A 15452-nucleotide genomic window follows, 5' to 3' on the forward strand; every position below is an offset into this window, starting at 1 on the left:
ACAAACATAGAAAAAAATGAGAAAATAGAAAATAAAATGGTAGACCTAAATCTAACTATATTAGTAATGACATTAACTTGAAACAGTCTAAATACAGCAATGAAAAAGAAATTGTCACATTGGATTGAAAAAAAAGACCATGATCCAGTCATATCCTATATGATATGGTTTGGCTGTGTCCCCACCAAAATCTCATCTTGAATTCTCACATGTTATAGAAGAGACCTAGTGGGAGGTAACTGAATCATGGGGGCAGGTCTTCATGTGCTATTCTCATGATAGTGAATTTGTCTCATGAGATCTGATGGTTTTGAAAAACAGGAGTCTCCCTGCACAAGCTCTCTCTTTGCCTGCCGCCATCATGTAAGAAGGGACTTGCTCCTCTTTGCTTTCTACCATGATTATGAGGCTTCCCCAGCCACGTGAAAGTGTGAGTCCAATTAAACTTCTTTCTTTTGTAAATTGCCCAGTCTTGGGTATGTCTTTATCAGTAACAAGAAAATAGACTAATATGCTATATATATAAGAAATACACATTAAATATAATTGTATAGACTAGAAATTAGTAAACTATAGCTCAGAGGCCAAATCCAGCCATGGTCTGTTTTTAAGAATGATTTTTACATTTCTTAAGGGTCATGAAGAAGAAAAGGAGGGGAAGAAAGAGGTAATAGCAACCATATGTGGCCACAAAGCCTAAAATATTTACTATTAATAACTTACCCTTTGCAGAAAAATGTTTGCTGGCCCCTCAATTGATAGACTAAAAAGGATAAAAATGATCTACCAAGCAAATACTAATCAAAACAAAACATAAGTGGCTATATTAACATCAGATAAGACTTCAGAACAACAAAAACTACCAGGTACAAATAGGGCTATTACATAATAATAAAATAATCAGTTCACCAAGAAGATGTAACAGTCCTAAACAGTAGATTCTTCAATGACAGAGCTTCAAACTATATAAGACAAAAATTGATAGAACTCAAAGAAGAAATCCATAATTATGTTTGGAGATTTCATCACTTCTTTCTCAGTAATAGAATACATAGATGGAAAGTCAGCACAAATATAGAAGACCTGAATAACACTACCAACTTGACCTAGATGTTTATTAGCCATTAATCATAAACATAAACATCAGCCTTAATGTTGGCTGAGAATATTTCAGCCAATAGTAGTGGAACATGTATTCTTTTCAAGTGTAAATGGAACATTCACCAAAATATTCTGGGCCATTAAAAGCTTAACAACCCTAAAATAATTAAAAATTATATAATGTATAGCCTCTGACCACCAGGGACTTAAACTAGAAATCAACAACAGAAGGAATTTGGAAATTACACAACATACCTCTAAATAATCCTTGTCTCAAAGAGAAAGTGCCAAACAGTCTAAGATTATACTTTAAGAAACTAGAAAAAGAACAATGAAACCCAAAGAAAATAGAAGAAAAGAAATGATAAGAGCAGAAATTAGTATAACTGAAAACAGAAAAATAGAAAAATAAATTAAACCAAATGTTAGTTTTTTGAAAATATTTAATACACTTGATAACTGTTTAGGGAGACTGACTGCAATAAAAAGAGAGAAAATAAAAATTATAAATCAGAAATTAAAAAGGAGATACCACTACAGACACTACAGATATTAAAAGAATAACAAGGTGATAGTATGAAGAACTCTATATGCATAAATTAACAATTTGTATAAAGTGATGGATTCATTGAAAGGCACAAAACATCAAAATTCACCCAAGAAGAAAGCAATAATCTGATATGCCTTTCTACTAAAGAAATTAAATTCTTATTTTAAGACCTTCCAATACACAAAACTCCAGGCTCAGATGATTTCACAGGAAAATCCTACTAAATATTTAATGATGTAATAATGCCAATTATATCCAAGCTCTTTCAGAAAATAAGAGAGCACTTTCCAACTCCTTTGATGAGGCCAACATTATCCTGATATCAAAAACAAATACATTAAAAGAAAACTAAAGATCAATACCTCATGCATATCTATACAAAAATCCTCAACAAAGTAGTAGTAAGTCAAACCCAGAAATATACAAAAAGACAATGTATTATGACCAAATGAGGTTTATCCTGGGAATGCAAAGCTGGTTCAGCATTAGCAAATAAATTAATGTAATTCTTCATGTTAGTATGCTAAAGAAGGAAAATCATGTGATCATTTCAATAAAGAGGGAACAGTACTTGAGAAAATTCAACATTCATTTATGATTTTAAAAAACCTCTCAGCAGGCTGGGAGTGGTGGCTCACACATGTAATCCCAGCACTTTGGTAGGCCAAGGTGAGATTACTTGAGGCCAGGAGTTCAAGACCAGCTTGGCCAACATGGTGAAACCCCATCTCTACTAAAAATACAAAAAGTTAGCTGGGCATGGTGGTGGGCACCTGCAATCCCAGCTACTTGGGAGGGTGAGGTAGCAGAATTGCTTGAACCCAGGAGGCAGAGGTTGCAGTGAGCCGAGATCATGCCACTGTGCTCCAGCCTGAGTGACAAAACATGATTCTGTCTCAAAAAATTAAGAATCCTCTCGGCAAACTATGACCACAAAGGTGTTTAACCTGGTAAAAGGTATCTATAAAAGAACTACAGCTAACATTACACTTAATGGCAACAGATTCCAAGTTTTCTGAAGGCAAGGATATCTATTGACTACCATACTGAATGCCCTAGAATGTGCAATAATGCAGGAAAAATTAAAAAAAAAAAACTGGCAAGGAGGAAATAAAGGCAGATAACATGGCTGTCTGTGTGGAAAATGCTGTAATCCACTAGATTCTACAGAAAAGTCTTTCGTATACTAAATGATTTTAGTAATGTTAGAGGATACAAGGCCAACATACAAAAATCAGTTGTATTTCTATATATTAATAATGAATATTTGAAATATGAATTTCAAAAATCAGCATCACACCCAAGTTCATAGAAGCATTATTTTCAATAGCCAAAAGGTAGAAGCTACCCAAATCTCCATCAATAGATGAATGGATAAATAAAATCGGATGCATGCATACAACGTACGTATGTTCAGCATTAAAGAGGAAGGAAATTCTGACTCAGGGTTCACCTTGGATGAACCTTGAAAACATCACTTTTAAGTAAAATAAGATAGTCACAAAGGAAAATACTATTATTATTCCACTTATTTGAGCTCCCTAGAGTAGTCAGATTCATAGAGATAAAAAGCAGAACAGGGTTTCCAAGGGATAGGGGAAGGGACAATAAAGAGTTAATGCTAACAGGGACAGTTTTAGTTTTACATCATGGAAAAGAGTTCTATGGTTGGATGGAGGTGATGGTAGCTCAACATGTGAATGTACTTGCTACCACTGAACTGTACAGTTAAAAATGGTTAAGATAAATTTTACATGTTCATTGCACCACCATTTTGAAAAATTTTTAAAGTCAGCTTTAAATGGGAACTCTAGAGCTAAAAATTGCAATATCTCACATGAAAAATTCACCAAATGTACTTAACAACATAGCAGAGACAGCAAATGAGAGAGTCAGCAGACTTAAAGTCAGGTAAAGAGCATAACACAGAAAAGAAAGATGAAGGAGATTGAATTGCATTCCAGTGACCTTTCAGACAATGTCAATATATAATTAGAGGGAGAGGATGGAACAGAAAGAATATTTGAAGAAAAATAGCCCAAAATTCCTCATATTTGGTAGAAGAAAAGTCAACTAAGATCCAAAATGACCAGCAAAAATACAAGCAAGATAAATGTTTTAAAAAAAAAACTATGAAAAGAAGCTATAATCATGTTTCTGAAAATCCAAGATTTAAAAAAAAGTTTCAAAAGCAGTCAGAGGTCTGGGCACGTGGTTCATACCTGTAATTCCAGCACTTTGGGATGCCAAGGCGAGCAAATCATCTGAGGTGAGGAGTTTGAGACCAGCCTGGCTAACATTTCTGTTTCTACTAAAAATACAAAATATTAGCAGGGCATGGGGGTGCATGCCTGTAATCCCAGCTACTTAGGAGGCTGAGGCAGGAGAATCACTTGAACCCCGGAGACGGAGGTTGAAGAGAGCCAAGACTGCACCATTGCAATCCAGCTGGGCAACAGAGCAAAACTCTGGCTCAAAAAACAAAACAAAACAACAACAACAACAACAACAACAAACAGAACAAAAGCAAATATTTGTCTTACCATGCTAAGAGAATGGAAAGACAAGCTATGGATTGTAATAAAATATTTGCAAGCCATATGTTCAACAAAAAATAAACTAGTATCAGGAATACATAATGAATTCTCAAAACTAAACAGTAAAAGGCAAACAACCCAACTAGAAATACGGGCCAAAGCCATGAATAGACATTTCACTGAAGAGGATATACCAAGAGCAAATAAACACATGGAAAGTTGTTTAACATCTTTATCCATTAGGGAAATGCAAATTAAATCCACAATAAGGTATTACTAATACACCAACAGAATGACTAAAATAAAAAATAGCGATAACACTATTAGCACTATTTACAGAGAAAAATAGACCACTCTGTATGGAAAGTGGAAATATAAAATGGTGCAGCCAATCTGGAAAACAGTTCAATAGTTTCTTGTGAGATTAATTTAAACATACAACATAACCCAGCAGCTGAACACCAATGGAAACGTATGTTCATGAAAAATCCTGTACACAAATACAGATTCACAGCAGCTTTATTTGCAACACCCAAACAAGAAACAACCCAGATGAACTCCAGTGGGTAAATGGTTGAACAAACTGTGTTGCATCCATAACATGAAATACTTCTCAACAATGAAAAGGAATGGAGCGCTGATTTATGCAACAACTTGGAGGGATCACAAGATAATTATGCTGAGTGGATTTCACCAAAATTAAAGAGTTTTATTCTTCAAAAGAAACTGTTAAGAGAAAGACAAATATCACATGGTCTTACTTTTATGTGGAATCAAAACAAGTTGAACGCACACAGTAGAGATAGAATGATGTATACAAGAGAGCGGAGTGGGGAAAGTAGTTGGGGAAGGGAGAGATGTTAGTCAAAGGGTACAAAGTTTCAATTGAGAAGAATAAGTTCTAGTGATCTATTGCATAGCACAGAGACTATAGTTAATAATAATTTATGATATATTTCAAAATTGCTAAAAGGGTAGATTTTAAACATTCTCACTACAGAGTAACAATATGAATGTGAGTTGTTGAATACGTTAATCAGCACGATTTAATCATTCCACAAAGTATACATGTATCAAAACATCACATTTTACCTATAAATATATACAATTATTAGTCGATTAAAAATTAAATTATTTTAAAAAGACCAAAAGGCCGGGTATGGTGGCTCACACCTGTAATCCCAGTACCTTTGGTGGCTAGGAGGTCAAGGCTGCAGTGAGCCATGATTGTGCCACTGCACTCCAGCCTGGACAACAGAGCAAGACCCTGCTCAAAAAAAAAAAAGAGAGAGAGAGAGAGAGAAAAGAGAAAGAATAGCACCCTGTTCTCTCAATAAAGCACTATTAAGAAAAGGCAAAGACAATCCATGATTTGGGAGAAAATATTTGCAAAACATAATTGACAAACACTTATATTCACAATAAAGATCTCTTATAATTTATTAATAAGAAATTAGAAGATAACAGGCAACCAACTTTAAAATGTCCTAAATATTTTAGAAGACACTTCACTAAAAACATATGCAGATGGCAAACAAGCACATAAAAAGATGCTTAGCATCATTCATCAGTAGGTAATTGCAAATTAAAACTATAACCTAATACTATTACACACCCATTAGAATACAAATTTTTAAACTGGCCATAAAATACTGGGGAAGATGTAGAGCAATTGGGACTCTTCTATACTGTTGTGGGAATATAAAACTGTACAACTGCTTTGGAAAACAGTTGAGTCTTTTTTTTTTTTTTTTTTTTTTTAGTTAACCAAAACCTATCACAAAATCCAGTCATTCTACTTCTAGGCATTTATGGAAGAGAAATGAAAGCCTTATCCCTACAAAGGCTTACACCTGAACATTTACGTCAGTTTATTTTTCATGGACAAAAACTGGAAACACCAATGTTCATCACCATGAATAAATAAATTTTGATATTTATTTTTTTCTTATGAAGCAAAATGATCTAAAATTTTGGTATTTCTTAAGAAGCCAAATTAAATAATATAGCACATCCTCTGTAAATTTATCTATATGAATTTCTATAAAATTCAAATGAATCTATAGGTACAGAGAGAAAATAGCTGCATGGGAACAGGAGTGGAGGGAGAGAGGAATTACAGTAAGACATGAGTCAACTTTTATGCGTGATGAAAATATTCATTATCTTGATTATGGTGATGGTTTTACAGATGTCAGTATTCACAGTATGTCAGCATTTATTGAATTATATACTTTACATATGTACAGTTTATTGTATGCAAAGTATATCTGAATCAATCTCTTTTAAAATTCCCAGAAGGATTGATCAAGAAAGAAGGGGAAAACCCACAAATTGCCAGTATCAGAAATAAAGGAGGGGTATCATTATAGATCCTGCAGACGTCAAAAGGATCATAAGAAAATATTATGAGAGATTCCATGCCAATAAATTCAACTACTTATATGAAGCAGGGAAATTCCTTGAAAACACAATTTAACCAAACTGGCACAACTTGAAAAAGGTACCCAGATTGTTCCAATATCTATTAAAGCTGAATTTGTTTTTAAATCCTTTCCAAGGAAATGTCAGGCCCAGCGTACTTTACTGGTAAATACTATCAAACACTCAAAGAAGAAATAATACCACTCTTAAAATGTTTCGGAAAATGGAGAAGAAAATAGTTCTCAAATCATCTTAGAAAGTTAGTATAATCTGGATACCAAAACCTGACAAAGACATTATAGAAAATTATAGATCGATGTGCCTCATGAAGCAGACACACAAAAAGTCCCTAAGATAAAATTAGCAAATTGAATTCAGTGCTATACAAAATAGTAAGACATCATTAAGTGTTTTTTCCAAGGAACATTTAAAAATCAACCAGTATAACTCACCATATTAACAAAATAAGTAGGCAAGACAATATATCTGTTTCAAAAAATACAGAAAAAGTGTCTGACAAAATTCAGTGCCCGTTTATGACACAAATTCTCAGCAAACTTGGACAAAGAAGAGAACTTCTTCAAAATGACAAAGGATGTTTATGAAAATGCTAGTAAACATCATATTCATTGCTGAAACATAGGCTTTCTCCTAAGATTGGTAACATGGTAAGGATGCCTGAACTCATCAATCCTCTTCATCATTGCACTGAATATCTAGCTAGTGCAATAAGGTAAGAAAAATAAAAAGCATATAGACTTGGGAAAAAAAATCATCTTCCCTATACTTACAAATGCTATGACTGCCTACATGAAAAAACATTTAAAGAATGTACAACAATAACCATTAGAACTAATAAGCACATTAAGCAAGATAATAGGATGCAAACAAAATATATAAAATCAATTATATTTTTATCTTAGCAGCAAGTAATTGGAAATGAAATTTTAAAACAATTCCATTTATAGTAGTACCAAAGCCTATAAAATATTTAGGAATAACTTTATGTACAAGCCTTAAATGTAGAAAAGTAGAACATATTTCTCAGAGAAATTAAAAATCTAAATGAATGGATAAAAGCTACATGTATGCCTTAGAGACTCAATGTTGTTTAAAGGCAAGTTCTTCCCAGACTGAACAGATTCCTCTAGCTTCAACACAATTCTAATCCAAATATGAATAGAATTTTTAAATAAAATTGATGAATTGTTTCTAAGATTTAAATGAAAATATAAAAGGCTTAGAATAGTTAAAAAGAAAAAAACCCAATCTTTAAAATAAACAACCAAGGTGGAGAACTTGAACTTACCGGTTTCAAAATATATCAAAAACTACAGTAATCAAGATGGTGTGTTACTAATGGAATCATAGACAAATAGATCAATGGATCATAATGGGGAATCCAAATATAGAGTTACATGTACTCAGTTAATTGATTTTTTACAAAGATGTCATGCCAAGTGAGGGGGAAAAAAAGCATCTTTTCAGCAAATGGGCTAGAAAAACTAAGAAAATATATAGAGGAAAAAGAGTCTTGACTCCTACTTCACATTACAAGTAAAAATTAATTTGAGATGGATGGATCATAGACCTAACATAAGAGCTAGAACTATAAAGCTTCTTGCAGAGTACATGGGAAAATATCTTCATAGACTTGAGGTAGGCAAAGATTTCTTAGAGAGAACGCCAAAAGCACTGATCACAAAAAGAAATACTAACAAACTGACCTCATCAAAATTAAAAACTTCCACTTATCAAAAGTCAACATTAAGAATATGAAACGGCAAGCCACAGATTGGGAGAAAATATTTGCAATATGCATGTCTGACAAAGACATATTCAGAATATTTAAAGAGCCCCTACAGTTCAATAATAAAACAACATAAGCAATAACAACAAACAGAAAAAGACTTGCATATTTCACGAAAGAACATACATAAGTGGATAATAACATGTAAAGTTACTCAATGTCATTAGTCATCAGGAAAATGAAAATTAAAAGCACAATGAGATACCACATCATACCTATCAGAAAGGTCAAAATTCAAAAGATTGATGATATCTACTGTTGGTGAAAATGTGGAGCAACTGGAGCTCTCAGACATTGCTGGTGAGAGTGCAAAATGGTGCAGCCACTTTAGAAACTTTCTAGATTTCTTTAAAAGTTAAGCATATAACCACCCTATCACAAAACAATTCCACTCTTACATATTTACTCAAAAAAAAAAAAAAGACAATGTACGCCCACAAAAACAGACACAACCCAACTATCTATTAATAGAATGAAATATTGTCAGATATATTTATACAATGATATATTAGTCAGCGTTCAAACAAACTGACACGCGGTAATGCAGATGAATCTCAAAACTCTCATGTTCCACACATCAGTACATCATCTACGATGACATGTATAAGAAGTTCAGATCAGAGAAGACTGCTATGATTATGGAAATTAGACCAGTCCAGTCTAGTAGGTGAGGACTAGAAGAGTCATGAGGGAACTTTGAGCAAAACAGCAATGATATCTGTCTTCATTGGGGTGGTGGTTACATGGTTATCTGTGTCACTCACAATGTATTAAATTGGATACTTATCTGTGAATTGACTGTATGTCAATTTCATCTCAATAAAAAGTTATGACATATTGTTGTCATACTGTTGAAAACATATTGTTCAACCTTCAGTTAACATCATCACATACTCATATGCCCCATTTAATGTTCAAAATTTGCTCCTCAAAAATATCTATGACAAAACACAAAATAGACAATAAGGCAAAAAAGCTCAGAGGCTGCTCTGACCTTTGAGTCCTTCTCTAGGACCACAGCTGGAGGAGCAAAGGCTTCAGGCTGGGGAGCAGGCACTGGCACCCCCACCCCACTGAGCACAGCACCAGGGAAGGCAGCTCCCTTGCTCCACTCTAGCCACCTTGTAACTGTAAATGGCAATCTTGACAGGCATGGGCAGGGGCTGATTGGTCATGTCACCTGCTGTCCTCAACAGGGACATGAAAACCAGGGGAACCACATGAGGAAGATCAAAGCAAGTGTGACGATACCCCAACTCCATATTTCACAGCCTCCTCTTCTGCCCAGGAGGCCAGGATAGTTCTACAGAAGAGGGCAGGCAGGTCAGGGCCATGCCTTGGATCAGACAGCTGTGGACTCAAGGGAGGGCAGGTTGGCAAATCACTCTTAAAAGTTGGAGGAGGGTGGTTGATTCAGAGAATGTCACACTGGGGTCAGGGGGAGCTGGAGTCATGTCCCAGTGCCACCACTAACCAGCTGTGACCTTGGACACACAGTCCCTCTGAGCTTCTGTCTCCTCCTTTGTAACATGGGAATGAAAGGATGCCTGCTTCATCAGGTGGTTTTGAGCACTCCCAGGTGATGGTGGGGAGAATTCAGCATGGGCTCTGCCATTTTACTGAGGACTCACTATAAACTCCATGAGCACTGGAATTCAGGGCCGAGCTGCCAGGTAAGCACCTGGTGCACTGGGCAAGACATGAGCCTCACTGCTGTAGGGTATAGGACTGAGGCAAGGAAAGCTGCCACCTCCACACCTCCTGTCTGCACCCACCTTCTCAGACTCTGCCAGTGCTTCATGATAAAGACTTTTGCACACAGGTCCCCTAGATGTATCCAGTTAGACAGGCCAGGGGCAGTGTCTGTCCATACCCACTCTATGACAGCCCTCAGCTCCAAGAGGAAAGGCACGAGGCAGAACCTGGGGCACAGAGGACCACCAGGAGGTCACCAGTCCATCCAACCTGTGCATGCCATGGCATCTCTCCCCATCCTGTCACCCAACCCATCCATCACCTCATCCATCCCATCACGTCCCACTCCACCCCAACGTCTTCAAAACCTGACATACCCTATTCATGCCATCACCATCTACCTCAGGCCTCAGCCACTACATCGATCCCATCTGCTCACCACCCTTTCCGCAAATCATCACATTCCCCAGCAGGCCATGTGCTAAGTATTCAGGATATGTGGGTGAAGAAGGGAGACAGAACACTGGACTAGGAGGACACTGGCGACACTCAGGGAGCCAGGTATGATCGTGCTAAGTGCTGCAAAGGAAGTCACCAGGCAGTGGCTGGACATGTCAGCTTGGGGGTTTGGGGGAAGCCTTAATGCCAAGACCTGAAGGATGGGATGGAGGATGAGACAGAGACAGCTCTGCAGAAAGGTGGAAGGAGCCGTTCTCAGGACTGCAAGCTCAGGTAGAGAAAGAGCTGGACACTGTCCAGGAGTGGAGGGGCCCCTCTTTTCTCTCTCTTTGTCTCTCTCTCTCTGTCTCTGCCTTTCTCTCTCTCTCTCTCTCTCTCTATATATATATATATATGTCTCTATGTATATGTATATATATATTCTGTTTCTCTGTCTCTGTCTCTCTTTACATATGAGTGTGTGTGTATATATATATTTTTTCTCTGTTTCTGTCTCTGTTTCTCTCTCTCTCTGTGTGTGTGTGTCTCTATTTCTCTCTCTCTCTCTCTGTGTGTCTCTGTTTCTCTCTCTCTCTCTGTGTATGTGTGTCTCTGTTTCTCTCTCTCACTCTGTCTCTGTTTCTCTGTGTGTGTGTCTCTGTTTCTCTCTCTCTGTGTGTGTGTGTCTCTGTTTCTCTCTCTCTCTGTGTGTGTGTCTCTGTTTCTTTCTCTCTCTGTGTGTATGTGTGTGTCTCTGTTTCTCTCTCTCTCTGTGTGTGTGTGTCTCTGTTTCTCTCTCTCTGTGTGTGTGTGTCTCTGTTTCTCTCTCTCTCTGTGTGTATGTGTGTGTCTCTGTTTCTCTCTCTGTGTGTGTGTGTGTGTGTGTCTCTATTTCTCTGTGTGTGTCTGTTTCTCTGTGTGTGTATGTGTGTCTCTCTCTGTGTGTGTGTCTCTGTTTCTCTGTGTGTGTGTGTGTGTCTTTGTTTCTCTCTGTGTGTGCGTGTCTGTTTCTCTGTGTGTGTCTCTGTTTCTCTGTGTGTGTGTGTGTCTCTGTTTCTCTGTGTGTGTGTGTCTTTGTTTCTCTCTCTCTCTGTGTGTGTGTCTCTGTGTCTCTCTCTCTGTGTGTGTGTGTCTCTGTTTCTCTCTCTCTCTGTGTGTGTGTCTCTGTTTCTCTCTCTCTCTGTGTGTGTGTGTCTTTGTTTCTCTCTCTGTGTGTGTGTGTGTCTCTGTGTCTCTGTGTGTGTGTGTGTGTCTCTGTTTCTCTCTGTGTGTGTGTGTGTGTCTCTGTGTCTCTGTGTGTGTGTGTGTGTGTCTGTTTCTCTCTCTCTCTGTGTGTGTGTGTGTGTGTGTGTGTGTGTGTGTGTGTCTCTATTTCTCTTCCTCTCCTTTGACTTGGGCTTCAAGGCTTGTTCCAATGTCTCCTGACTCCAAAAAAACCCTCCAAACTTTCCCTCCCATCCCCGAGCAGAGCACTCGCCCATGTGGCACCCAAGGACCCTGACAGTCCTCAGGACCCAAGGACCCTGATGGTCTCTGAGGAGAGACCTGAGGACCTTGATGATCTCTGGCTTGTACTGTGGCTTGCTGTTCATAGATGTATATCCTGTCTCTTCAGTGGAATTCTCAGTGTCTCGAGGAGTGCAGCTGCCTTTGACACTTCTGTGAGCCCTGAGACACAGAACAAGACATGCTCCTTGAGATCCAGAGCTGGAGGGAGCCCTGGCTGTCCCCACTGTCACTGCCTCCCACCTCAGCCACTGAGCTCAGACTGGAGCTGAAGGCATTGTGAGGCAGTTTGGTCTCTTTCCAGTCCCAACCCACCCTGGCTGGCAAATTAGGCTTCTCAGAGTGAGAGCCCAGGCTCTAACGACTTCTCAAAGGAAGCCAGGAGCCCTGGACAGGGAGGAGGCAGCAGCTGCAGGGCCCCTGAGAAGCTCCCATAGCCACCTTAACACAGGGCCTGTCCTTTGCACGGCAGCCCAGCTCAATTTGTATGCAGCTTTCCCCTTAATTAGTAGGAGCTTTTCAGAGAAGCAATAAAACAACATAGCAACTTGGACAGGGCACAGAAGGCAAGAGCCATTTCAGTAATGGAGTCAGTGGAATTGCTCAAGAGAGACAGCGATCACGCTCTGCTTTTAAGAAAGCTGAGGGCAATGCTATCCTGTCGTCTGCCTGGTTATTAAGGATAACTAATGGCTGCCCCCGCCCTCAGCAACAGAAGGAAATTCCATGAATCCGGAGTCCTGGGCAGTGGTTCCCAGGGAACCAAAGTGCTGAGCTCGGCAGTCTGGGGGATGATGCATGGGCCTGGGGCTCGTTTGCTTACCCCAAAGGCCTAGTCAGTACCCAAAGAGGATGAGGGTGAAGTTGGGCACATCCAGCAGGAATGGGAGGGCTCAGCCTCTGGCTGGCCTGCAGGTGTGTGAGATTGTGGAATAATTGACAGATGGGGTGGTAGACCTGGAAGGTCGTAAAGGCAGAGAAGCATGCTGTGGACCACCCCCAATTTGGATAATTCCTCACAGCCAGCCGGAAGGTTCTAGGAGGATACCATAGAAGACTCCATGGTTTGACAGATGCGTAAGCTGAGGACAGCACATGTGGTTTTTCCCCTAAGCTTGTATTAGCAAAGAACACTGAAGGAAAGTACTCTGGTGTTCAGGGACCAATCTTCAGGGGATGCCAGGTTTCTTTCTGACAACACCTGAATTTCTACCACCATGAGTACAGGTTCACAGCACTAACCCAGACACAGACGCTGCAGGGTTAATCCAGTGCAGCTGGGAAGAGCTTGGTGCAGTAGAACAGGTACTAGGTCACCCCCACAGTATGACACTAAGCAAGTTGCTCCGTTTCTAAGCTTCAGGTTCATCACCCACTGAATGGCAGTGGTGAGCCCTAGCCTGACTATGCCATGGGGTGGCATTGAGGGGAAATGTTGGAGTAGGTGTGAAGTAGCATTGGGAATAAGAAAGTGCAATGGGCATGTGTGATTATCTCCATAGTTTGGCAAAAGGATGGGCAAGTAGGAAGGTGGATAGATTGGGTGAGTAGGTGGGTGGATGGGTGGGTGGATGGGTAGGGGGAGGGTGGAGGGATGGGTGGGTGAATGGATGAGTGGATGGATGGGTAGGTGGTTTGATGGGTGAATAGGTAGGTAGATGATTAGATGAGTAGGTAGATGGATGGGTCAATGGATGGGTGGATGGATGAGTGTAAGGTGGGTGGGTGGGTGGGTGAATAGATGGATGGATGGGTGAGTGAATGGACAGGTGTGTAGGTTTAATGGGTGGGTAGGTAGGTGGATAAATGGATGAATGGGTAAACAGATGGGTAGGCAGGTGAATGGATGTGGGTGAATGAATGGGCAAGTGGGTGTGTGGGTGGGTGGGTAGGTAAGTGGATGGAATGATGGGGGTGAATGGATGGGTAGATGTTGGGTAGATGCATGGATGGGTGGATGGATGAGTGGGCGGACAGGTGGGTGGACAGATGGTGGGTGAATGGATGGGTAGGTGGATGGATGGCTGGATGAGTGCACGTGTGAATGGGTAGATAAAGGGATGGACAGAAATAAGGAAGGAAGTGCAGTTAGATCAAGAGATGATGAATGAACACACACACAAAAAGGAAAGGTACAAAATAGAAGGAGGGTTGATTGTATAGGTGCAAAGATTGTTAGATGGTTGAGTAACTGGACTGGCAGATAAGAGGAAAGATCAAACTATAAACTGGCAAATGCTTGGGCAAAATCATGATGAATAAATAATTTCCTGCAGTTCTACAGACAGACCAGGTAGAGGGCAAGGATGGGTGCTCTTGGAAGTGGCAGCCCGGAATCTAGGATCTGACTCATGTGTGACTGCTCCTCCCAAGGCCCAGCTCAAGCCCCTGCCATGTGTGGATCCAGGGGCACATGGCCCCACAGTAACCATGCAGCCCTCAACTTGCAGCTGAGACTTGGTCTGTGAGGAAGGGGGAAAGGCTCCCACCTCATGGCCTTCCTCTCCCATTCCTTCTGAATGAGGTCTCTTAATTACCTTTTAACGACCTGCTTCCTGGCTTTCTCCAGCTGTTTCTTCAGCATCCCTTGGCTGAGTTGCTTTTGGCTGAATGGGAATTTCCTGAGTAGGCTCCATCTCTTCCTGGATTCTGGGTCTTGGGGACCCCCTGGCAAGACACAATAATACAGGCCTCTTCTTGACCTTTTATTCCAGAAGCTATTTTAGTTGGGAGCACCCTGCCTGTCTCTTCCACTGACTCCCACCTCCTACCCCAGGACCAGCCCCATGTGGTTTCTACCAGCATCTGAACTCATGCCGGGGATTTGCTCTGTTGTGTCCCGTGACCCCAAGGGGCCAGGTCTGGAGCCCCAGGCCAGACAGCGGAAAGCCTGGTGGGGTGGGAAGCAGCAGGGAGGTCTGGGCCATGGGTGAGGTAGAAGTGTGTGGTAGGCCTGGGAACAATGACCAGCAGACTCTCTTCCAGCCCCATCATTTGGGAACTCCAATGGCCCACACTTTGCCAGACTTTGCAGCTGGTTTGAGACTATGGGGGCTCCTCCTCAGGGCCTGGGGTACAGACCAAGTAGGGTATAGCCTATCTCTGTAATCCTTTTCAGCACGCCCAGCAGTGGGCTGACAGTTGCAAAGACAGCTCCTAGGAGTGGGGGTTCTGCTCAGCCTGTCTCATGAGGTGACCACCTGGAGCCCCTTGGCTGCTTTTTACTGCTTTCTGCCCTTTTTTTTTTTCCCTTGCAAGGAACCAGGGTCCCAAGCCCTGGAGAGGCAAGGCAGGCAGGGAGGAGGGGGCTGAGGCATTTCCACCCATCACCACGGACACATATCCTCCCCAAACTCACACTTGGCCCCCAAACCAGCTGGAGGATGTGGGG

General features: G+C 40.4%; 1 protein-coding gene across 1 annotated transcript; it reads right to left on the reverse strand.

Annotated features, from left to right (window-relative positions):
- Positions 1-8863: 8863 nt before the first annotated feature.
- On the reverse strand, positions 8864-14865 carry LOC144582507 (uncharacterized). The gene is made up of 2 exons (XM_078372024.1): positions 14599-14865; positions 8864-12223 (listed from the first exon to the last, which is right to left on the reverse strand). The coding sequence occupies exons 1-2, from the start codon at positions 14643-14645 to the stop codon at positions 11104-11106; spliced, it is 1167 nt and encodes a 388-aa protein (XP_078228150.1). The 5' UTR covers positions 14646-14865; the 3' UTR covers positions 8864-11103.
- Positions 14866-15452: the final 587 nt, after the last annotated feature.

This window comes from Callithrix jacchus, chromosome 5 (assembly GCF_049354715.1).
Source record: "Callithrix jacchus isolate 240 chromosome 5, calJac240_pri, whole genome shotgun sequence".
Taxonomy (NCBI): Eukaryota; Metazoa; Chordata; class Mammalia; order Primates; family Cebidae; genus Callithrix; species Callithrix jacchus.

Bases quoted from the DNA above. Each gene is read 5' to 3' on its own strand.
- LOC144582507 (XM_078372024.1), bottom strand. From the start codon at position 14,645: ATGCTGAAGAAACAGCTGGAGAAAGCCAGGAAGCAGGTCGTTAAAAG. The intron at 12,224-14,598 runs GTAATTAAGAGA...TCTGTGTCTCAG, and splicing joins AGGAAGCAGGTCGTTAAAAG to GGCTCACAGAAGTGTCAAAG.